General features: G+C 45.2%; 1 protein-coding gene across 7 annotated transcripts in view; it reads right to left on the bottom strand.

Annotated features, from left to right (window-relative positions):
- LOC144798252 (uncharacterized) overlaps nt 1–22,931 on the bottom strand; it is a 44,514-nt gene extending 21,583 nt beyond the window's left edge. For 2 of the 7 annotated variants that reach the window (XM_078669004.1, XM_078669008.1), the window contains exons 1-2: nt 22,779–22,931; nt 5,609–5,695 (exon numbers count right to left, since the gene is read on the bottom strand). In XM_078669004.1, the coding sequence (XP_078525130.1) occupies nt 5,609–5,695; nt 22,779–22,916 (225 nt within the window). In that variant the 5' untranslated portion in view covers nt 22,917–22,931. Of the gene's footprint in view, nt 1–5,608; nt 5,696–14,999; nt 15,153–22,778 lie in introns of those variants that run through there. The other 5 variants (XM_078669005.1, XM_078669010.1, XM_078669006.1 and 2 more) reach the window with 4 other exon arrangements.
- Nucleotides 22,932–24,831: the final 1,900 nt, after the last annotated feature.

Below are 24,831 nucleotides of genomic sequence, written 5' to 3'. Positions count from 1 at the left end.
ATTTGAGGACATAGGGAGTCCCTGGGTGTTTGCTCCCAAGAAGCATTCGCAGCTAGTAAAAGAACCGATAGCTAAAGGATAGTTTCAACTCTAAACTGCTTGCAAGAGGGTACCAGGCACTCCTCACGTGACGTCTCCGATCACGAAGTGGCATGCAGTAAATGTACACATGCCACCATGGGACGGTGTACTCGCGGGTAGATCTCTCGGGCAACCAAAGAAGGTTAAGTTTGAATGTTGGCTTGTAAAATGTAATCATTTTCAAAAAGCCCACTTTGATAAATAATCATGCTTGTGGCGAGTCTCCCTTTGAGTTCTTGGTGAAGATTACTGCCAAAAGATCCTTTTATGAAAACCAAAGCACCATATCAATATTTGCATCTATAGAGTGCCGCCATTACCTGAATGATTGCCCATGTAATCACCCGATACACCAACTGGGCTTGCAATTGTTTGTTTGGAAACATGCTTTTAAAGATCCTTTTTAAATATATCAAATCAACACTTTCATCCAGAAAAACTATATTTTTTAAAGCTTATGTGTTACTTTCCTATAATTTTATAATAGTCTAATCAAATTATATTTTAAGACCAATCTTCATCAGCAATAAACCGTTTTTTGAAAATACGACAAGCAAACGGCAGCATTAAAGAGAGCAGACGGAGGATCATCCCTCCTCATTACTTCCAGAATGATCCTGCTAAAAACACATAAGTAACAAGGAACAGAGACGATCCTCCTGGCGACAGCTGCACCGATGTCCCACTTCAGACATTAGCCATCAATATCAGAAACAGGCCCTCAAGTGTCACAGAAGGACAGACAGCCGCCAATCTCTTCCTAGGCTGCGTAACGCAATCACGTCTAGCACAGTGAGCCCAAGCACTTTAAGAAGCACCAGAACAAAGCTACATTTTTAAAGAGTAAAACTGTAATTTAAAGCATTATTACATCAAAAAGGAAAACTCAAAACCATGGTTCCCCCTCCCCACCCAAAAAAAAACCTCCCTTCCCCAACTTTTTCCGACTGGTTGGTTCAAAGAGGCCTCCCGGTGAAGAATCCAGGAGGGAGAAAACTGCACCCGTGCCCGTTGTAGCACTATTACCAAATAGGAATCAAACACAAATTGTGCTCATTTCCACTCTACCCAGACACTTGCCAACATAATTTATTTTGAATTTATGACATATAAAGTAGAAAAGGATCGACAAATGGGCGCAACAATGAAGCAAAGAAGTTTTTTGGGGGGGGGTTTGCACATAAGTCTACATTAGGTGCAAAAATACAGAGGACACGCTGCACACATTTTATTTGTACTTGTTTTTTGGGTCTGCATTTTTAGACACTGGGTTCTAAATAACTCCATGTGCGAGCTAGCCAGGATGCAGGAGCCCCCATCAGCAGGCCACGTCTGTGCCTTTAGCTGATGGCAGGGACAGGAGAAGCAGACTTCTTAAGACTTCTCCTCTACACAGTGAATTACCAAAATATAGTGGAAAACATATTGTAAAACAAAAATTTCAAAAAGATGGTCTACTCAAAAATATTGTGGGACACATTATAGAAGTTAAGAATGTATTTTTTAGACATATAATGATTTTCAATATTGTTGAATATAATGTTTTAAGACCGCTGCAAAAAACAATGTTTTTATTTAGATATACAGATTAGCTACTCTATCACAAAGCATTATCATAATAGTATTTGTTTAATTTTTAGTATGAAATGTGATTTTCTTTCTAATGTATAAGGTGTAATTTAGTAGCTGATTGTTCAGTTTGTAGGTAATTTGGGCGAGAAGTTATTTAAAATATAAATTATTGTTTTTAATTAATAATTCGTTTTGTATAATTTGAATTGGCAAATATGTAAATTAACATATTTTGATTGTTATTTATAAATAATTGATCATTTAACTATAACATTGTGTGAGTTTTATATGTATTGTTTTAATTGTCATTGTTTTATTTAATAATTAATTTAATACTAATACGGTTTCATTTTTATATGTGTTTATTCATTTCATTTGTTTGTTGGTGCTTTTTATTTTGGGTAGTGTAGTGGGGAGTGTATTTATTTTAAATATTTATAATTTTGACAACCTGATTTATATTTAATGAATACATTTTTATTTTCAATATGTGTAAATGTTTTTACAATTTCTATATTTGCATGAAAAAAATTATGAGATGGAATAACAAACCTGCTTATGTTGGAGCGAGAACAGTGAATTTGACCCCTCCAAAGTCCAGCATTGTCCCTAAACTAGGTCAGATTGGAGTGGGAATAGTATATCTCACTTAACCAAAGTCCAACAATGAGTATAGCACAGCCAGAAGTGCATCATGGGGATTTCAAGGCCTAAGCAGGCAGCTGTCTTCTGTATCCAAACAGTGGAGAGGAAGAGGTGTGGCGCCGCGGCCAGGGCGACTGACGCTGGAATCTGGGGACCACGGTTCGATCCCCGGCTCCGGCGGCAGGTCAGCCCAGCACCATGTGACTCTGGGCAATAGCTCGCTTAATCTTCCCGACGGCCCCCAGCGCCTAGAGACCCTTACGGGTGATTGTGCGCTTTACAAATGTGGACTTTTACTTTACTTTTACGTCAGTGGAAGGATTTTCAATATACAAAGGGCCGCTTTCCCTCATCTGTTAGTTTCTTACTGATATGGATCTGTGAACAAAGTACTACAGGAGGTGATCATTCCGAAAGAAATACCTTGCCTTCCTTTCGGACCACCCATTCCCTCCACTCTCGACTCCAGGGTAACAATAAGAAAAACAATCAAGAAGAAAGGCGAAGATTGTATTTTGATTCAAATTAGGTTTGGAAATTAATCTTTCCAAGTTAACTAATTTCCTGATACTCTCTTGCTCACTTTCTCTGTACGGCGCACTCCATTGATGATTTCTAGGCATCTTTCGACGATAATCCCTCTTCCCAGTGTCCATCAGGTATCATCCATCCTTCCACAGTAATCAATATTTCTCACTCGCAGGGTAGAGTAGAACTGGGGAATGCGGAGCACCTTCCATTGAGTATCATCTTTCCATCCTACCACAATAAATGTTCTTACTTTCTCACTGTGTACAATAGCACAGGCAACAGAGGATCTTCCTTCGAGTGTCAGCTATTGATCCCTCCACAATAATCCCTCTTATTCGCTCGTAGTCTACGGTTGCACAGGGAACAAAGAGCTTCTTCTTTCAATCACTTCCCTTCAGATTGGAATTCCTCCTACCCAGGTGCTGTACAGCAGAGGAAGCTATAAGCAACAAGTATACTAATACCCTTGGGTCCTTGCTTACCAAGTGGGTTCCCTTGTTTTTTTCAATAGTACAGCAGAGGAAGAGCACACATCATTGTTGTCCCATTGTTTCTTCAATAATGCTCAATCCCTTTCTCACTTTACATTCAACCCTGACCAGGACAAAGGATCCACGTTCTTCCACACGTGCCTTGCTCGCCTCCTCTGTGTCCTAAAGGCAGTGGCTATAACAGAATCACTTCCTTCCTGTCGGAACATTGCAGGACGGTCGAGGTTTCTGCCAAATAGTCTCTGAGTATAAGCGACTTCAATGGTCCTAAACACACATCTACATACACACCCAACTGTGATCTATTAAGTTTTAAGTAAGGCGCACTGACGTGGCAATAAACACTTTCAGATCAGAAAACGGACTGCTGAATAGCGCCCTGGTGTTGAGAGGCTGGGCACAAGCAGGAATTCCGGTCCATTTATAGTGGAAAAGACAGACTTTTTACCCTTCGTCCTCTGAGAACACGCACCAAGCATCAAATTTAAAGAAGTCTGAACTCCGCCCAAATATGTAGTATACACACCCATCTGCTATTCTGGAGAGACCAACACACTGCTTGGTTGCAATTATGCGCCATAAAAGCTCAGATGTCGCCCTCACGAGTGACCACGCGATCTCCATAGCATTGTGTTTTATAAGTCTTCAGGCACAAAAACCAAGCTGTGCAGTGAAAGACCAATATTAAGGGAGGATTTGATCAAATTATTCAAAATCAGTAAAAGATGCACTGAAAGAAGAAACAGTTCAGTCTCAACAATAAAGAATTTAAAAGCACTATAAAATGTGGCAAGCCAAGCACCGCAGGCAGCAAGGCCAATCCACTTCTATGAAGAGTATTCAAAAAGCCCCCAATACTGCAGAAAAAAGACATGCCATGCAAGCGATGCGTGATCCCGTCTCCAATGAAATCATTCAACTTATTTGAAAAGCCAGTATATAGCACAACATAGGGCATGCTTCCCCCTGGTCCCAAGGTCAAACAAGCAGTATGAGGGAGATTGGGAGGAGGATGTGGCACTGCATTGTTTTTTATTAATCGTTGACAAATTTGGGCGCTCGTGCCCTCACACCCAGTTACTAAGTTCAATGTTGTATTTTGCAAATTGAGGTACTGAAATGATTGCTCTATCAGTGAACTAGGTCCATACCTCGAAATAACAGAAAGATTAAAAGGAGGGACAGGCTTCAGCTCCCCGCCACAATGTACAGAGATTGAGATTCTTAAGAAGAACAGGCATTTAAAAATAATACACAACAGGTTGAGAATTCTGCGTCTAAGTACTGGGATTTGCCTCACAAAGAGCAGCACTTGGAATTGCCATGACACTCATTGATTATAAGACTGTGTTTTGGGGGCGTCTCTGTTAACCCTGTCATCAACAGAGATTACAAGGCGTGTTGAAGTAAAAGATCACAGGTAGAAAAATAAAAAAAATATGGGAGAATGTGTACCCAGCCACACACGCTGGTGGTGGAATGGTCCAGTCTCCTGCACGAGACATAAAGTGACCTTACTGCCAGAGTTAAAGGAGGAATGAAGCAGCAGACTGTGCTAAAGGGAGACTAACCCCACGCGCTACAAGTGTCCTGGTGACACACCTACTATACTGGAGGCAGAAGGCCCCTTACCTCTCAGGCTAGAGGGATAACTCCTACATTCGTGCCACAGGGAGCCCCCACTTCTCGTGTTGGAGGTAATGACCCTCACTTCCCTCTGGCGCCAGAAGAGATATTAACTCCCCATCAATGGAGAGTGACCACACCTCCTGTATTGAAGGCGGAGTGACCCCTTCACCCATCAGTGTTGTAAGAAGAATATCCAATGCGCCTAAAATGGTGCTCCAGTGGCTCAGTTTTCTCATGCTGCAGGACTGGCCCTTGCCTCTCATGCTATCCTGGCCTCATACTAGTACTAGCCCTACCTGGGGATGCAGAGGCCCTCTTGCCTCCTGTACTACAGTAGAGAATAACCACACCCCCTTCAATAATAGAATAAGGAACTCTCCTGCTGAAGAGGAAGTAGACTGACCCCCTTGATTTCTGCAGAACAGAAGGAATAACCCCACCTCTTATGAAACCACGACAGTGATCCCATCTCCGTTGCAAGAGGTGGGGTGACCCCTGGCTTCGCATGCTGCTGCAGGGATAACCCCACCTCTGTGTTAAAGGCACAATGCGCCCGGTCCTCCCATGCTGGTGGTGGGATGAGGAAAGGAGAAAAGCAGGCATTGTAAGAGGGCACCCGGAGCTGCCCTCTCTGAAGCATGCTTGTCCTGGGAAGATACCTCTGGCCGAAGTACCTGAAAGGACTGCACAGCCTTCTCGTAAGATTTGATGAGGGCTGCATCGTCCCATTCGTCGATGTCTTCACTCTGCAAAGAAAGAAAGGGAACATGTGCCTCAGAACAAAAGAAAGTCAAAATAAACAAGTGTGTACATACATACACTTAGCCTGAAGTAAACTGTCTGAACGTGTAACTAAAGTCTCTAAAGGCCAGACCAAGGACAGCACAGTCAACAGGAGCTTGGGTCCTGCTTGTGTGTAGTGATGCATTATTATCAGGGCCACTGGGATTATGCAGCAAGGGATGGCCACATTATGCAGCCGGGTTGAGTAAATTATGCAGCATAATGTAGCACATTTTATAATAGTACTAGCTTACCTGTCACTCGTTGCTGCGATCTCAGAAGAAAGGAAATTTAAGGAAACTTGTTATGATAACAATCAATTTACATTGTGTCATTTTTATTGAAATTTATTCATTTTAATATGGAAAACATTTCAAAGTGTGGTTTTAATTCTGTTTTTTTATTCTAGTGCTTGTGGATGCACGATATTTTTTGTTTTTCCGTCTGGTGCGTAGACGAATAAATCAGACGGTTTTCCGACGCGTGAGCTGGCCACATACAGTTGTCCATGTGAGAAGCATGGATTCTCCAAATCTAGTCCACACACTTGCAGCGATTGTCCTTGTGCTTTGTTGATGGTCATTGCAAAAGCGAGTCGCACCGGAGAGTGTAAACGTTCAATAGTGGAAAGATTATGAGGGCCCTGGGTGGGCGGGGGCTGATATTTAACACATTTTTTTTTTTGCCAGAAACCTTCGCGGGAGTGTTCTCAACAACTTCCCAAAGTTTCATGCCGATCGGATGAATGGTATAGTAATGCATAAAGGACAAACGGACATACTTTGGTTTTTATATATATAGATTACTTCCTTATTTCATCATTTTTAAACTTGGTAATACTGTCTGGGCATTAATTGCAACTCATGAGTATCAGTTTAACACCCGACATTTAGTAATAGGCAACATAAACGTGACAGTCCAGCTTTGCAAATGGCCTTCCACTGCGCTGCAACATGTAACCCTGCATATTCAGTAACTTTTGAACTGTTAAAGCAAGAAACTATTTTGGGGTAAAATCTGTAGAGTACGAAGTAGATGATGGAACATGTGGGGAATGCAGCAAATTTATGGTTAGGTGAAAATCGCAGCAGTTCCACAATTGCATCTTGTCGGTGGCCCTGATTATTATGTTTCTGCCTGTGCAGCTTGCGAGCACCAAAATTAACAAATGCAATAGCCCCTGTGTTAGGTGCAGGGTTTAGACACTGTAGGGAATGACAACTAGCAACACCAGTTAGCACTAGATTTGGAGGTTGGGTAAGTTTATAAAGTTATATGGACAACCAGTCCGCTAGCCAAATTCCTTTTGTTAAAGTAAAAGCAATACACATATTTTATGTAGCTTTAATTTGTCAAAATGATTGCATTAAACTGAGGGTGAGGGCTCAGTGGACTAATACAGTCACTGCACAGCTCAGTTTGAAACAATGATCATAGGTTCAAATTCTGGCAGGTCCACTTAGCCTTTCATCCTTCTGAGGTTGATAAAATGAATGCTTCTGACATGAGTAACAGAACACATCAACTATCTGCACAAAACGCCAGCGGACCCTGGGGTCAATGTACAAATCCACAGGTTATGAGTTTTTATGACTACTTCCTTTTCATCGTGTGATGCAACAGTGCTGGACCAGAGTTACTCGGATATATAAGAGTGCACGGGACTCTGCCCCAACTCTATGGCATTTTTCGATGCAGGAGTGACATAGGACTCTATTTGCTCCTGCACCGCTGGCCTTTCATGAGTGCTCCTAACATGTGACATACTACTGCTATTTGAGCTGTTACTTAATGGTTGTGTGAGAGAGAGAGGATTGCACTGCTGCTTTCTGTGATGTGCCTGCTCTCGCAGGGACTGGAAACCTTGAACTGCTAGACCTACATATGTTATGTACTTGAGAACCTTCTTATGTTGCAGCCTGCACCATACAAGCTATGTATGTCAGTGAAGCTAGCAGTGTTCCTTCCTGTGCTGCACCTGTTATGTGCATGAAGGAATTTTGCACCACACATTTTTGTGTTGTACCTGTTGTGTGCGAGGGAAGCGTGTACTTTCTGCCTGGTCAGTACCTGTTTTGTGTGTGAGGGAAGCTTGTCTTCATTCTGCCTGCTCAGTATCTATTCTGTGTGGGGGGAAGCTTGTAATGCTGCTGCGTGATCAGTATCTGTTCTGTATGTTAGGGTACACTGCTGCTGTATGTTGGGGAAGCATGTGCCATTGCTGTCTGGTCTGTAATATCTGTGAGGGAATCAGATACTGCTATTGCATCTGCTCTACCTGTTATATGTTTGAGAGAAGCTTGCACTGCTACTGTCTGCGCTATACATATACTGTGTGTGTTGGACCTGGCCTCGTGGCGTGGTTCCCCCCGATCCTCAGCACCCTGCATGTACCGCCCTGCACCCCGAGAACCACTGGTCGACCTGTCCCCGGTCCACCCAGAGCCCTACCCCACACTCCCCGCATGCTCTGACCTGGTGCTGGGTGCCCCGTCCCTACATCCCTACCCGTGGCCACCGGTCACCCTTATTGCCAAACAGGCCCACCGCCCGCCATTTTCCCTTGCCACAGCCCCTGGCTCTGCAGCCCTTGGCCGACCCCGGCCCCAGAGAAGCGTAGGCGGCAGGCACGCCATGACCCAGCTGGGGGGTATAGGGCCCTCGAAGTACCCAGGATCAAAGAATTCCATAGCACCTCCGGCCTCCTCCCGAGGGACTGGTTTCTCTCGCACCTCTGGTCTGCCCCTAGGGGCTGGTTTCGATCACAGCTCTGGCCTCCCGGAGAGTTGGCTCCAGACCTTGATGGGCGTCTGGGAATCCCCGGACGCATCTCTAAAAGTATCAAAGAGGCCAACCGACAAGAGACGCTGCCGACCCGCCCCGGACCACGCGGTCGCCGCCTGCGAGGGTCCGGACATCAAAGGGCCACTGGACTATATAAAAGCCCGCCCCAGAACTAGCGGGCAGTTGTATCCTGGACAAGAAAGCCCTGCTGATCTGATCGCGGCTGACCTTGAGGAGAGACCGAACTCTGTACCCTACGAGCCCTGCTGACGCTGTCGCGGCTCACCCTCGAAAAGAAGGAACTAAGATCACGGAGCCCTGCTGATGCTGTCGCGGCTCACCCTCGGAACGAAGGAACTAAGATCCCGGAGCCCTGCTGACCTCGTCGCGGCTCATCCTTGGAACTCTAAGGACCTCGCTGAACATCCTGAGCCCTGCTGACGCTGTCGCGGCTCCCCACGAACTAACAGCACCTCTGTGCACTCCGGATCGAGCCCTGCTGACCTTGTCGCGGCTTGAGGAGTACTCTGGTCCGGCTGGACCATCAACGCTACCAACACGACCTGACTCGAACCGAAGTGAGTAGAACAGTCAGTACCACCTCCAACTTCCGTATTCCCCCGGCTCGAGGATTGAGAGCTGTGCGCAGGGTACGTGACGATCTGGCCTACTACTGAGACTGTCCCGCTTCCCTATTCCTTCCAACCAAGACTTTGCGATCCATCGAGCTTTGTAAATATTGATTCCTTTTATTTATTTATTTATTTTTTTTTTTTTTTTAATTGGAACACGACAAGAAGAACAAAAAAAGAAGCCCTTAAACATACAGAATACACAAGATAACCATTACAGAGTTCATAATTCAAAACAATTTTACATCCTAGGCGGAATGGAACATACAAGCACACCTACTCAAATAAAATACAACTAACGGATAAGAAGAGGGTGTAGCACAAAATAGGAGAAATACATAACTGTAGCCGCTTCATTATACATACTTAAGTCTCATAAAAATCGGAAAAAGCCCCCCAAATTTTCAATCCTAATCTTTTTTTCCTTCTTGATTCAGATAGCGAGAAGAGACTCCACTCTAGCTTATACAGTTTGTATAATCGAGCTTGCCATTGTTGAAATAATGGAGGTTTTTCTTGAAGCCATTCTGCCGCAATACATAATCTAGCGACTGTCATTATAACAAAAATAAACTGTCGACAACCTGTGATTTCCTTATTTTGACCATCCTCCGGCGTCCTTCCTAACATCATCATTGAAGGAGTGATTTTTAGATTAACCTTTAGGATAACAGATACAAACTTTTCGATATCTAGAATGAATTTCCCTAATATGGGGCAAGAAAAAAAAATATGTATACAGTCGGCATTATCCATTTGACAACGAAAACATTTGCCATCATGGCCTCTTCCCCACTTTAGCATTCGAACCGGTGTATAATATAAATCAAAAAGGCTTTTAAAAAATTGCGCTTTCAAGTTAGCGGACATCAGTAAATCTTTAGACATCAAAATCAGATTTCCCACCTCAATATCATTATCTCCCAATAGTTCCCTCCATTTTCCTTGTACTTTATCCAGATCATCAGTTTTGTCTTCTAAAAACATCCGATAAAGAACCCCTATCTTAACTTGTTGTGTTATACCTTCTACGATTTTATGTGCCCTTAAAGAGATTATTGATTCCTTTTAACTGTGATAAAGAACGTGCTTACTCAAGATCCACGGTGTGGTGTCCGTTCATAAGTGTGGTGTGAGCTCAGTGTGTACGATCATAGAGTCCTCCCCGGCGGGGACCGTACGATAAGACTCGGCAGTATTTGTGGGAGTGGAGGATTCCGGGGTGGTCGGGAGAGTACATCCTGACCCCTGGGGTCGCCCCTTCTAACAGTGTGTGAGCGAGTTGTGTACTGCTTCTGTACATGCTGTAACTGTTCTTTCTGTGAAGGACCTTGTACTGTTGTTACCAGTGCTGCCCCAGTTCTATGTGCAAGGAAAGCGTGTACTGATGCCGCTGTGCTGCACATGTAATGCAAGTATGGAAAGCTTACACTGACGACGCCTGTGCAGTACATGTTATGCGAGTATGGGATGCTAGCACTGATGCTGCTTTGCTGTACCTGTTATGTGAGTATGGGAAGCTTGCATTGATGCTGCTGTACAAGTTATGCGAGTATGGGAAGCTTGCACTCATGCTGCTGTGATATACATGGTATGGGAGTATGGGAATCTTACACTGATGCTGCTGTATTGTACATGTTATATGAGTCTGGGAAGCTTGCTCTGATGCTGCTGTGCTGTACATGTTGCGCGAGTATGGGAAGCTTTGACAGATGCTGCAGTGCTGTACATGTTATGCGAGTATGGGAAGCTTGAACTGATGTTGCCTGTGCTGTACATGCCAGAATGGGAAGCTTGCACTGATGTTGCCTGTGCTGTACATGTTATGCGACTATGGGATGCTTGCATGTATGCTGCTGTGATGTACATGTTATACGTGTATTCAAAGCTTACACTGATGCTGCCCGAGCTATACATGTTACGCGAGTAAGGGAAGCTTACTCTGATGCTGCCTGTGCTGTACATGTTATGCGAGTATGGGAAGCTTGCCCTGATGCTGCTGTGCTGTACATGTTATGCGAGTATGGGTAGCTTGCATGTATGCTGCTGTGCTGTACATGTATTCAAAGCTTACACTGATGCTGCCCGAGCTATACATGTTACGCGAGTAAGGGAAGCTTACTCTGATGCTGCCTGTGCTGTACATGTTATGCGAGTATGGGAAGCTTGCCCTGATGCTGCTGTGCTGTACATGTTATGCGAGTATGGGAAGCTTGCACTGCTGCTGCTTTTGCATTACAAGTTATGCCAGTATGGGAAGCTTGCACTGATGCTGCATGTGCTGTACAGGTTATGCGAGTATAAGAAGCTTGCACGAATGCTGCCTGTGCTATACATGTTATGCCAGTATTGGGAAGCTTGCTCTTATGCTGCCGTGCTGTACATGTTATGCGAGTATGAGAAGCTAGCACTCATGCTGCTGAGCTGTACATGTTATGCGAATACGGTAAGCTTGCACTGATGCTGCTGTGCTGAACATGTTAAGCAAGTATGGAAAGCTTGCATTGATGCTGCTGTGCTATACATATTATGCGAGTATGGGAAGCTTGCACTGATTATGCCTGTGATGTACATGTTATGTGAGTATTGGACGCTTGCACTGATGCTGCTGTATTGTACATGTTATATGAGTATGCGAAGCTTGCGCTGATGCTTCTGTGCTTTACGTTATGCGAGTATGAGAAGCTTGCACTGATGTTGCCAGTGCTTTACATGTTATGTGAGTATGTGAAGCTTGCACAGATGCTGCTGTGCTGTACATGTTATATGAGTATTCAAAGCTTACACTGATGCTGCCTGAGCTATACATGTTACGCGAGTAAGGGAAGCTTACTCTGATGATGCCTGTACTGTACATGTTATGCAAGTATGGGAAGCTTGCACTGATGCTGCTGTGCTGTACATGTTATGCAAGTATTTGGAAGCTTGCACTGATGTTGCCTGTGCTATACATGTTATGCGAGTATGAGAATCTTGCACTGATGCTGCTGAGCTGCACGTTATGCGAGTACGGGAAGCTTGCACTGATGCTGCTGTGCTGAACATGTTAAACAAGTATGGGAAGCATGCTGTGCACTTATGGGCCGCCGCCCCTTGGGCTGCGCTAATCTTGCATACTGTAGACAATGTTGGCATTGAAAGAGTGCATTGTGCAAGGGACTCTTACGCTGTGCTGGCATCCTTGAGGTGTGCTGTGCAACATGTACTGAGCAGTGCCTTAGACAGTGTTGGCAACAACAGGGTGTGCAGTGTTACACATCCTCAGCAGTACCTCTTAGGTGGTGTTGGCAACAACAGGGTGTGCAGTGTTACACATTCTCAGCAGTGCCTCTTAGACGGTGTTGGCAACAACAGGGTGTGCAGTGTTACACATCCTCAGCAGTACCTCTTAGACAGTGTTGGCGGCAACAGGGTGTGCAGTGTTACACATACTCAGCAGTGCCTCTCAGGCAGTGTTGGCAACAACAGGGTGTGCAGTGTTACACATACTCAGCAGTGCCTCTCAGACAGTATTGGCAACAACAGGGTGTGCAGTGATACACATACTCAGCAGTACCTCTTAGGTGGTGTTGGCAACAACAGGGTGTGCAGTGTTACACATCCTCAGCAGTACCTCTTAGACAGTGTTGGCAACAACAGGGTGTGCAGTGTTACACATACTCAGCAGTACCTATCTGACGGTGTTGGCAACAACAGGGTGTGCGGTGTTACACATCCTCAGCAGTACCTCTTAGACAGTGTTGGCAACAACAGGGTGTGCAGTGTTACACATCCTCAGCAGTACCTCTTAGACAGTGTTGGCAAAAACAGGGTGTGCAGTGTTACACATACTCAGCAGTACCTATCTGACGGTGTTGGCAACAAAAGGGTGTGCAGTTTTACACATACTCAGCAGTGCCTCTCAGACAGTGTTACAAAAGGGGGTGGTGATGGATCGAGCATCTGAACCAAACACTCATACCCAGTCAACAGATCTCGGTTTAATTCATCACCGTCCCTTGCTCACTTTGCCACTGGATTTAAGCAAGCCTGGCTGAAGACGGCTGAAATGCCAGAAACCGGTCCTAGGAAGCTTGTTTCCGGTCCAGGGAAGGCATGGCTTGGCAGTTCGGGCTGGACTGTTCCCATGAGGCACAGGGTCAGACTGATTTGCATATGGTCATGTCTGAACTGGGGTGGCAGATTGGGCTAAAGAACGGTGATGGATTAAACCCAGATCTGTTGACTGGGTGTGAGTGTTTGATTGGTTCAAATGCTCTGTCCATCACCACCCCCCTTTGTGCCTCTCAGACAGTGTTGGCAACAACAGGGTGTGCAGCTCAACACTTACTCAAATAGTGTTGGTGTCACCAGGGTGCACAGTGCAACAAATACTCTGCAGTGACTCTTAGTTTTGCAAAAGGGCCTGCAGTGCTTCTTAGACAGAGTTGCCAACAACAGGGTGTGCAGTGCAATACATACTTAGCAGTGTCTCCTAGTGTTGATACAGGGTGTGCAGTGCAACACGTACTCAAATAGTGTTGGTATCACCAGCGTGTACAGTACAAGACATACTCTGTAGTGCTTCATAGACAGTGTTGGCAACAACAAAGTGTGCAGTGCAGTGCATACTCAGCAGTGCCCCTTAGATTTAGCAACAGCAGGGTGTGCAGTGCAACACGTACTCCGCAGTGCCTCTTAAGAGTTAGCAACAGCAGGGTGTGCAGTACAATACATACTTAACAGTGGCTCTGAGTGATGATATAGGGTGTACAGTGCAAGACATACTCTGCAGTGCTTCTTAGACAGTCCTTGATTCAACAGGTTGTGCAGTGCAACACATACTCTAGAGCGTCTCTTAGGCAGTGTTTGCATCAATGCTGTGTGCAGTGCAACATGATCTTAGTGTTTGCATCAACGGGGTGTGCAGTGCAATACATGTTCTTAGACAGTGTTTTGCATCAACAGGTGGTGCTGTTCAACACATATTCTTAGACAGTGTTTGCATCAACAGGGTGTGCAGTGCAGCTCATACTCTTAGGCAGTGTTTGCATCAGCAGGGTGTGCCGTGCAGCTCATACTCTTAGACAGTGTTTGCATCAGCAGGGTGTGCAGTGCAGCTCATACTCTTAGGCAGTGTTTGCATCAGCAGGGTGTGCAGTGCAGCTCATACTCTTAGACAGTGTTTGCATCAACAGGGTGTGCAGTGCAGCTCATACTCTAAGACAGTGTTTGCATCAACAGGGTGTGCAGTGCAGCTCATACTCTTAGGCAGTGTTTGCATCAGCAGGGTGTGCAGTGCAGCTCATACTCCTAGACAGTGTTTGCATCAACAGGGTGTGCAGTGCAGCTCATACTCTAAGACAGTGTTTGCATCAGCAGGGTGTGCAGTGCAGCTCATACTCTTAGGCAGTGTTTGCATCAGCAGGGTGTTACTCTCAGGCAGTGTTTGCATCAGCAGGGTGTGCAGTGCAGCTCATACTCTTAGGCAGTGTTTGCATCAGCAGGGTGTGCAGTGCAGCTCATACTCTTAGGCAGTGTTTGCATCAGCAGGGTGTGCAGTGCAAGGGAGCTGGTGCTGTGCAGCATAAGACGTGCTGTGCACCCCGGGCTCTGCTGGGTCTCTAGACAGAGCTGGTACCTACAAGGTGCCCTCTTCAGCCCTTCCTGTGACTGGGGCTGGCAGACACTGCTGCTCGTGCAGTGCAGCACAGCCGGTGTTGTGTTCGTGCTGCTGTCATCCCGAGGTCGTGCTGTGCAGCCCAGACTGAGCTGTGGTTCCTAGACAGAGCCCTCCAGCCCCAGACTGATGCCTGCCCCCACCCCCTCCAGGCTCATCACCCTGCCCCTCGCCCCTCGCCTCCGCCCTTACCTGGGAGCTGTCCTTCTGGTACACTATCTCCCCATCGCAGGCAGCCATCCTTCCGCCTCTAGACCCCCATAATCACTGCACAAACAGCAGACCCTGGACCCACTCAACAGGCATCAGCAGAGCTTGGCATGTGGGCAGCGCCGAGGGCAGTCTGGGCATTGTAGTGAGGTAGCCTGCCCGCGTCGCTAATGAAATACGACAATCAACTACACTTCCCAAGATGCACAGCAACCACCAGTGACGACAGGGAAGACAGAGGCAGAGCGTCGCGGCCTCTTTCTGCAGCGGCATCTAACGGTAGGATGGGAGAACTGCAGGACAGCCAACCTGCCCCCTTCAATGTCCGCAGCGAGCAGCTCCAGACCATGGAAAGAAAAGAAACACTGCACCTGGCAGAGGCTCACAAAGTAATAATAAAACTACAGCGCCAACCCTCTCATTAGTCAATTAATTGTAAATAAATATTTGGGGTGTGGAGTGAAAAAAAACGATGGATTTAGGCCCAGATCTCTGTACTCGGGTGAATGTATGACATTGTTCTGCATTCTGTCCATCAATTGTTGTTTTTGCAAATAAATATTTGTAAACCGCCAAGCTTTGAAAAAATATATAGTTATCCTGGATTACCTGTATTAAGTATTACAAAACATTAGTGTTATATTCTGATCATCTCTTTCCCTGCTGCTCAGCCTGTGTGTGTGTGATGTCATTAGAATGTTCGTGTATGCATGGTTTGAATGTGTGATCAGTTTGAATGAGTGGGGCTGAGCAGCTGGATGCTGCTCCCGGTGGGGCCTTCCTATTTACCAACTTTTAACTAATAAACATCTACGGCTACTGGATCTACTTACATTACAAAGTACTTTTAGCATTGCAACAATTAGTTCTTTAGAAATGTTTAGACTTTAAGACGTTTTTCATACGTCATTTTATATTAACACATAGAAAGCAAAATCTGCAGGGTGTGTACTGAGTGCTTTGTAGCTTCAGGGTTTCTTACGCCTACATCTCGTTGCGGGAAAAGCAAGACTGTATTGCATCTAAAAACATTTTGTAAATAATAAAGTTTTGGGAATAGTTGTACATTTTACTTTGGCAATAAAATAAAATTGCTTTTCTAGTATTGTGTAAATAAGGCGAGTGACAAATCTCCTGAAATAGCCCAAAGACCCAATATTGTTTGTTTCTATGGTAAAAGTTATGTTATTTTACCATTGGCCAGCTTAAAACATCTTCCAACGCAAGGAAAATTTACAAGAATTTGAATTCCTGAGATTTTTTTTTTACAAATGTCTCACCTAGGTTCAGTGTCAGATTGGGTTCACAATTAGGCACGGGCACTCCCCCAAAAAGTGGCCCTTATTCCAGAATCATTCATTTGTTTGTAGTTTTATATAGTATGAACTCGGCCCCATGCAGGAAAAGGAGGAGAACAACAGAGACTAATTATGCCCCTCCTCCCCCTCCCGCCACCCCACCTTCCAGGAGGAGAGAGGGACACAACTTAAAAGCTCCCTCCTTGGCCCTAACCAGCCCCCCACCACCCTACATTTTCAGCCCTCCTCCCTACCCCAGTTCTCTGCAAAGTGAGAGCTAATGGCTTCCCATCAGCAGCTCCTTGAGGTCTGTGCCGCACCTGGAGAGAGACAGGAGGCAGGGAACCCTCCTGCTGTGACAGAAAGAGTAGTCCATTGTCATTCTGTCTCTCACAGTGAGCCGGCCTGAGGTGAGTCAGTGCTGAAACAAAACCTGAGGGAGCCCCCCTGCAAAGGAGGGCGTAACAAACACCCCCGCAGCCCCCGCAGTGCGGGGGACCCCCAGTCTTCAGTAGGTGAAGGGGGCCCCCTCAGCTCTTCGGTAGAGAGCTGTGAGATACAGTGGTGTAACAAAACTTGGGGGCCCCCTCTGCAAAGTACATGGATGGGGCCCCCCATTCTCCGCGTCAGCCAAGAGCTCTTAGGCCAGCGACCCGCCATACTTCAGGGGCTCACCCAGCCTTAAAAAAGGATTCTGCTTCCTCCATTGGTCACATCCGCCCTTTCATTGGGCGGTTTACATATATCAGTAAATACTGCTGCTGCTCCCTACAGCAAAGTTACATAACACTGCCTCCAGCCGGCCCGCCAAACACATCCTCCTACTTGATGACTCACCCTCAAGCGAAGCCCGCTCAGTTAAATAACTCCAAAAACAAACCACTGCCTTCGTGCCTGCTACTAACGCATCCATTAACTCTACTGTCACACCTACGAAACCCGCAGTTATGCTTTTCCGCCTGCCTTTAAAACCACCCCTCGGATGTCACTGTGAACCTGTGACCGCCGCCCAGTACTCCCCTGTCCACCACCGACAGAAAGACTGATGGCTGGTGCCTATCTAACCACTGCCTACCAGTATAGACAGGGCCTTTCAGCTGCTGCCCTCCCCTATGCCACTGTAGTAGTTTAGAACATGTTAAACAATCTCTTCAACTGACCCCCCCCCAACACAGTTCTTGCTGCTAGCCTCTACGGCATCAAAGCCGTTCCTGCTACTTTTCATCCTCTGCATGATGCACACAATAATATTAAATGTACAAAGGGTCCGATTTTTGTTTCCTCACGCCAACATTAATTTACACAATGTACCCCACTAAACCATACCTCCTGTCAAAGGCAAAGATGATCCCATGTGTAGCACCAGTCAGCAAGTACCCCAAGGACAAACACCAGAGAGAATGTGCGATTCATGTAATTAAACCTACAGTGACAACGTAGCATTTCCCCAGCCACTGTCAGCCCAGCAAAGTCTACAACCGCACAGTAGCCATCAATACCGGCAACATCTAAAGCGCATTTACACGTCCTTTCACTGGCAGCTCCTGATACGTATACCTATGACTTCTGGGCGACATCTACCACAGACCACAGCATTCTTTGTCTCCCTAAGACTAACCCAATGCTGTCGATGAACGCTTCTCTTCCCCCTTCCTTACTAATAACTAATGGAGGATAAAATAAACAATATATAATATTTTCTTATGCAAATAGAGTATCAAGCACTTGCTGCCCGCAGTCCTCACCAGATCCACACGTATCAATATTCTGCTATTACACTATCCTGTCAACCATATTATTATCTGGAGACGTTTTTTATCCTTTCTGTGAACTGGGAAAAGCAATACCTTGCACGAAAACAAGTCCCTTTAAAACATTTGCTACTTATACAGGCTCGCAAAGCACTTACTTGTTTTACTAGCTTTCATTGTAAAGCAAACAGGTAACTCATTCTAGGATTGGAATTACTGCTTAGAAGTGTGAATGAAAAAAGAGAACAGAGAGGCAACAAGTAAAGTACAGTACATCAATACATTTTTTTCAAGAAGAATGTTCATATGCGTTCACAAAAAGAGTAGTGGTCCTTCAAGATGTTCTTCAAATATTTGTATTGCAGTCTTCATACAATATCTTGAAAGCAATCACAGCCAACGCGTTTCGCCCAGATTGGGCTTCCTCAGGGCAAATTGTTTATGAACGCCAAAAGCACAACGGTGAGGTACTCTACGGACGGCGCCAGTAATTCTTTGGTACAGATTTCAAACTGTCTGCAGGTTATGAAGTCCACAAGCTTCCTATTCTCATTACTAATGCCAATGTACAAAGAGTTCGATGTTGATTTAGCGCAGAAATGTAGTTTCAGATAAAACTCCCATAAATATGTATAGTTGTCCTGACTTGGTAAGTGATACGCTATTCCCGAGTGAACCCTATGATAGGTGTCCCTGGATGTTGTAAATTTCTGATGAAAAACGCCGTATCTACATCCAGAACCCAGTCCCGTTTTCTCGTCAGCATCCGTGTGTAGAAAACCGCGTGATGGTGAATGTTAATACTGAGACGGAGGATGATTTTTTGCATGTCTGCCAGACACTTGTTCTTTCCTGCATGCGCACACAATGCAACAATACAATTTAGCTTAACAAATTGTTCAGAAATTTACCGGAAGGTAAAGAAACAGCCCATATTATTTTAACAAAGAAAAATAGACAAACGTCCATTCATACCCCATGACATAAAAGCCTTAGCATGCACAGCTTGTCAAATCCACGCCACCTAATTCAGTCCTGCCAAGTACCACACATCTGGAGTTAGACTAACACATTTAAGTGTGATGATCTGCATCACCGCACTGAAATTCAGAATCACGCATAACAGGCATCGTTCCTCTGCGGGTACCAGTGCTGCCAATTAATTCTGGTGTCGTTTTATTTCCATGTGGCCGCCGTCTGTTTTCTGGTGCTTCCCCTGTCTCCTAAACGCGATGCAGTAAATTTCGTTATACAGTACAGCTGCCTGTGTGGTAGTCCTGTAATGAATGTCCCTTTTCTATGCCCACAACATTTTGCCGTATTTCCGTAGTATGTCCATAAAGTTAGGTCTCGCAAGGATTTGTTGCAGGGTTTTTTTTTTTTTTTGTATGTTCTTATATAGCGCTCGAATCACCGGGAGGCATCTCGGCGCTTGCCTTGGGAACCCGTCCTGGTTTTTCCCTGTGAGATAGCCCTTACAGGGCATCCCCAAGGTGAAAGCCAGGCATCCCGCCGCGGGGGGCCATTGTGGAGATTAAGCAAGCTTAATGCCCAGAGTTGCAGAGTGTGAACCCATGATTAGGGCAGGCACCGAAGCGAGAATTATCAAGTCCGTGGACATTTGAGCTCAAGACCCTGCCGCGTCGGGAATTGAACCCTGGTCCCGGGTCTGCCCTCTGCTTCAGGGTATGCCTGCTCTAACCAGTGAGCCACACTTCTCCAGGTGCGCGCCATGCACCGGCAACCCTACGATGTCAGCCGTTTCTAATGCGACATATGCAAGAACTGGTTCCTGACAGGAGCTAGCGGCTTGAGAAGGGCACCGGAGCTCTGGAGTGGGTAATGTGACCCGGGATAACCTCCGCCTCCCTGCTGGGAGTGATGTTCAAAAACGGCCGCTCTGCATGGAGGAGACGGGATCTAAGATTCCAACACGTTGACACCACAGCACAGAAGTGCCCAATTTCATTGCTATTTTGTTGTTGGGGGAACGGAATAACGATGAGTAAGTATTAAAGGAATAACATGCAGGAGTCTGTTTCCAGGCTGATTCCTACTTCTTTTCTTTGAACTTTCACATGGCGGTAATAGCTACTTTTAGCAGCAGACATACCGGAATGAGAAACAAAATGTTAATCGTGAAGGTCCCGTAACTCCTGTGACCTCAGTGTATTGGTAACTCTTACCTGTGTTAGAGCCTTGATTTCTTCAAATGCAAAATAGTTAAATAGCTGCACTGATTAGGGGTGGTACATTGAGTAATTGCTAAATGAGTGAGAACGGTTTCCGAAAGCGTTACTGTACCCAGGTGACATTGTATTGATACCACAGAATACACTCTGATTGCATAGATATAACCTCCCCTCCCCTTACTGCCATGAATTATTGCTCCTCAGAGGGTTAGCGTCTCCAGTCATTTCTCGTAGTTTCACCTGTTACTGTGGTCAGTCACCTCCCAGCCATCCAACGTCTGTTGGCCCTCCCGCAGTCCTCAATGCTCCTCTTTTGACTATAGTCCATCAGGAGACATGCTCTAACAGTCTACTATATTGCCACATCCAGCCTCTCAAGTTCGGGCCTCTGCCTGCTGGTCGCAGGCCTGTGAGGCCCAATTTACACACACACAGAAGAGGCCTCGGGTTCCCCTCCGTCCAGCAGGTGTTTTATTAATGCACCTACAGACCTTGCTCCGCAGATGAGCTGATTGCGCCGAGGGTGTAGGTGCTTACCGTTCCGCAGAGAGCTGTGGCCTGACTCTAGTCTGGGAGCATCAGAGGCACCACTGCACATACTGCTTCAGGCTTGGATCTGCCCTCCTTTCACACTCCTGGCTAAACGGACGAAACACTTCAGCCCAGGGCAGTCCACATAGTCCTAAAACCCGTTAGGTCCCAGTTGCACCCTTCCTCAGACAGAAGATCACTGAGGAGGCACTATAGGGTAAGTCACTGGGTCTTAAGGTGATTTTAGCATCCCAGAAACAGACTGATTACTCATAGATGAAAGCAGCCCTTTTTGGAAGGTTTAATATGACCACAGATTAGCATTTAAAAAAAACTTTGCAGCATTTCCAAGCAGAGTAACCAGACATTATGGGAGGCCTGAATGGACCTTGAATACACTGCCACTTTTAAAGTGCTGGATTAAGTGTAACCTGGCGCAGGCAAACCTCTGATTTCTGCGGAGAATATCCTATGTATTTATTTTGTAGAGTTACATTAACATGTGGCTGATGCAAAACTGCTTGGCGTTTGCAAGTTTGCAAAGACACCTGGAAGGCTGGTCACCATGAGGGTGCAGAGGAATACACCTCAATTAGAGCACATTTTCACACTGATTCACTCATAGATGCCAAGGTTTCAGATTGGTAAGTGTGACGTTTTCATAATTTAACTGTAATAATGGGTGACATTCACGCATCTGACTCTGCTCAGTTTTCAGTAGCCTGCTCTTAGCGCACTTTAGTTCAGTGACTTTCTTAACGTTTCTAGTTGCTCAACTGGGCGTAATTTCTAATATTTACATGTTTCCCTCCTCTTCATTGCTTGATTTTGCTCACGAGAAAGTGTCACTAATAGTTGTTAAAATGTCACTCATAATTACACTGAAATTATGAAAATGTCACACATTCCAATCTGAAACCTTGGCAGTCTACCACAGACAGCACATTTGAACATCTCATAATTCCATTCCACACAATTCAACTATAAATAATTTAACCCTACAAAATTCCATACCACATAATTACAATCCTAAAAATTAAAAAACACATATTTCCACTTCACTCCATACCACATAATTCCACATCACTTAATAACATTCCACACAACCTAATACCAATCCAAACCACATAATTACAGAACACAATTCAACTACACATAATTCCACTTCAACGTATATAATTATACTTCACACATCACATTTACACTCCACTCCAAAACACACAATTACCCTTCACAAAATACAACTCTGAACATGCTGCCTAATTGCACTCCGCACAATTATACACCACACCATGCCACATAATTCCACACGTCACACAATTCCACCCCCACAAAATTCATCACGCAACATAATTACACTCCATATAATACCACTCAGCACCACATAATTTACCTCCACATAATTATGCTCTACTCCATATTGCATAAATACACTCCACATAAGTGCAGTCTATATCACGTAGCAACATTCCACATAACTACACCTCACACCATGCCTCATAATACCACTCAACATAATTTTCACTCAACAGCGCACACTTCAAAGTCACACAAATTCAACTCTACACATTTCTATTCCACACCACATAATTCAACAAAAAAACTACATAATTCACACCAACAACACAATTACACAACACACCACATACATCCAATCTACACCACAAAATTCCACATCATGCTACAATATTTAACAGCACACCACATAAGTAAACTCCACTACATACCACCACTCCACAACACAAAACACCATTCCAGATAATCTCACTCCATGACACACAATCCCACTCCACATAATTCCTGTACACTCAATACCACACAATTACTATCCACATAATTACACTGCACACCATGCCACATTCTTTCACTACACAGATCCAATCCACACAACACAACTCCACAACTAACAATTCCAATCCAAACCATATATGACTTGCATATATGCAAATGCATATATTGCAAAACCATATATTGCAAATGCTTGTTTACCTTCCAATGCGTCCCAGCAGATCCTATTCCTGGAGGGAGCTGCAATCCTGCTCCTGGCCCTGTCAGTTCTGTGCTGCCATGTCCCTTCTCGGAGGCTGTGCCTGTGGGGAATGCTCTCTCAAGGGCCCCCACCCCCATCCTCTTCCGGGCCTGGCTCGTGGCTCCGACTGTAGATAAACAGTGTAACGTGTTACTTTGTTTCTCTTCAGTCCTGGGTCAGCAGCGCGAGGAGCTCAGATAAGGCTGCAGACTGCAGCTGCTTCAGAGCAAGCCTCTCTCTCACAGCTCTCTGCTGAAGAGCTGAGGGGGCCCCCTTCACCTACTGAAGACTGGGGGCCCCCTGCACTGCGGGGGCTGCGGGGGTGTTTGTTACGCCTCTGGTGAGAGAGAGGCTTGCAGCCAGCTCTGAGCTCCTCGCGCTGCTGACCCCGGACTGAAGATAAACAAAGTAACACATTACATTGTTTCTCTTCAGTCAGAGCCACGAGCCAGGCCCGGAACAAGGGTGGGGGTGGGGCCCTCGAGAGAGCATTCTCCACAGGGCACTAGAAGGGACGGGGCAGCACAGAGCTGACAGGGGCAGGAGAAGGATTGTGTGTTTTGGAGTGGGATTGTGTGTTTTGGAGTGGGATTGTGTGTCTTGGAGTGAGATTATCTGGAATGATATTTTGTGTTGTGGATGGATGGATGTGGTGTGTTGTGTACTTGTGTTGTTGGTTTAAATGATGTAGTTTGTTGTTGAATTATGTGTTGTGGAATGGAAATGTGTAGAGTTGAATTTGTGTCACTTGGAAGTGTGCCTTGTTAAGTGAAAATTATGTTGAGAGGTATTATGAGGCATGGTGTGCAGTGTAGTTATGTGGAATGTTGCTACGTGGCATAGACTGGATTTATGTGGAGTGTATTTATGCAATATGGAGTAGAGCATACTTATGTGGAGTGTAATTATGTTGTGTGATGAATTATGTGGGGATGAATTCTGGAATTGTGTGACGTGTGGAATTATGTGCCATGGTGTGGTGTATAATTGTACGGAGTGGAATTATGCAGCATGTTGCAGTGTTGTATTTTGTGGAGGGTAATTATGTGTTTTGGGGTGGAGTGTAAATATGTTGTGTGAAGTATAATTATATAGGTTGATGTGGAATTATGTGTATTTGAATTGTGTTGTGTGGAGTGTAATTATGTGGTTTGGAGTGGTATTAAGTTGTGTGGAATGTTATTATAGTTGAATTGTGTGGCATGGAATTATGAGATGTTCAAATGTGCTGAGTGTGGTAGACTTAGCATAGCTGCCATGGTTTCAGATTGTTCTGTGTGACATTTTCATAATTTCACTGTAATTAAGAGTGACATTTCAACGACTATGAGTGACACTTTCTTGTGAGCAAAATCAAGCAATGAAGAGGAGGGAAACATGTAAATATTAGAAATTACGCCCATTTGAGTAACTAGTTACTCCAAGAAAGTCACTGAACTAAAGTGCGCTAACAGCAGGCTACTGAAAACTGAGCAGAGTCAGACTGCGTGAATGTCACCCATTATAACAGTTAAATTATGAAAACGTCACACTTACCAATCTGAAACCTTGGCATCTATGAGTGAATCAGTGTGCAAATGTGCTCTCATTGAGGTGTATTCCTCTGCACCCTCATGGTGACCAGCCTGCCAGGTGCCTTTGTGATGTATTCCTATAGGTTCTGTATCGATCCCCCTATTCCTGACCCTATTTTGGTTAACAAGTTAACTAGCAGCCATCCCATGAGGCAGAAAACCCCCATGATGCAGAAACCGTTATCTGATTAAGCCACACTACGGCACAGGAACGTGTTATCTGATTAGGTCATAACGCTTGCCACCTAATTAGACAAGCGATATTCCTCCAGCCCCTGATAAGGCATACGGAGTTCTCAAAACAAATCAAACCTATGACAACCTGGGAAAAACCCTGCGGCCATTGTTTTGATTTCACAGAGAACTTCAGCAAAAGAATGCGCTAACGACCAGGTCGTATGACATCCTTATTGACGTATCTATGTCCATCCTTACGTCA

The sequence above is a fragment of the Lissotriton helveticus genome, chromosome 12 (genome assembly GCF_964261635.1).
Source record: "Lissotriton helveticus chromosome 12, aLisHel1.1, whole genome shotgun sequence".
NCBI lineage: Eukaryota > Metazoa > Chordata > Amphibia > Caudata > Salamandridae > Lissotriton > Lissotriton helveticus.
The sequence above is the reverse complement of the archived record's forward strand: the minus strand, read 5'-3'. Positions and strand labels throughout refer to the sequence as shown.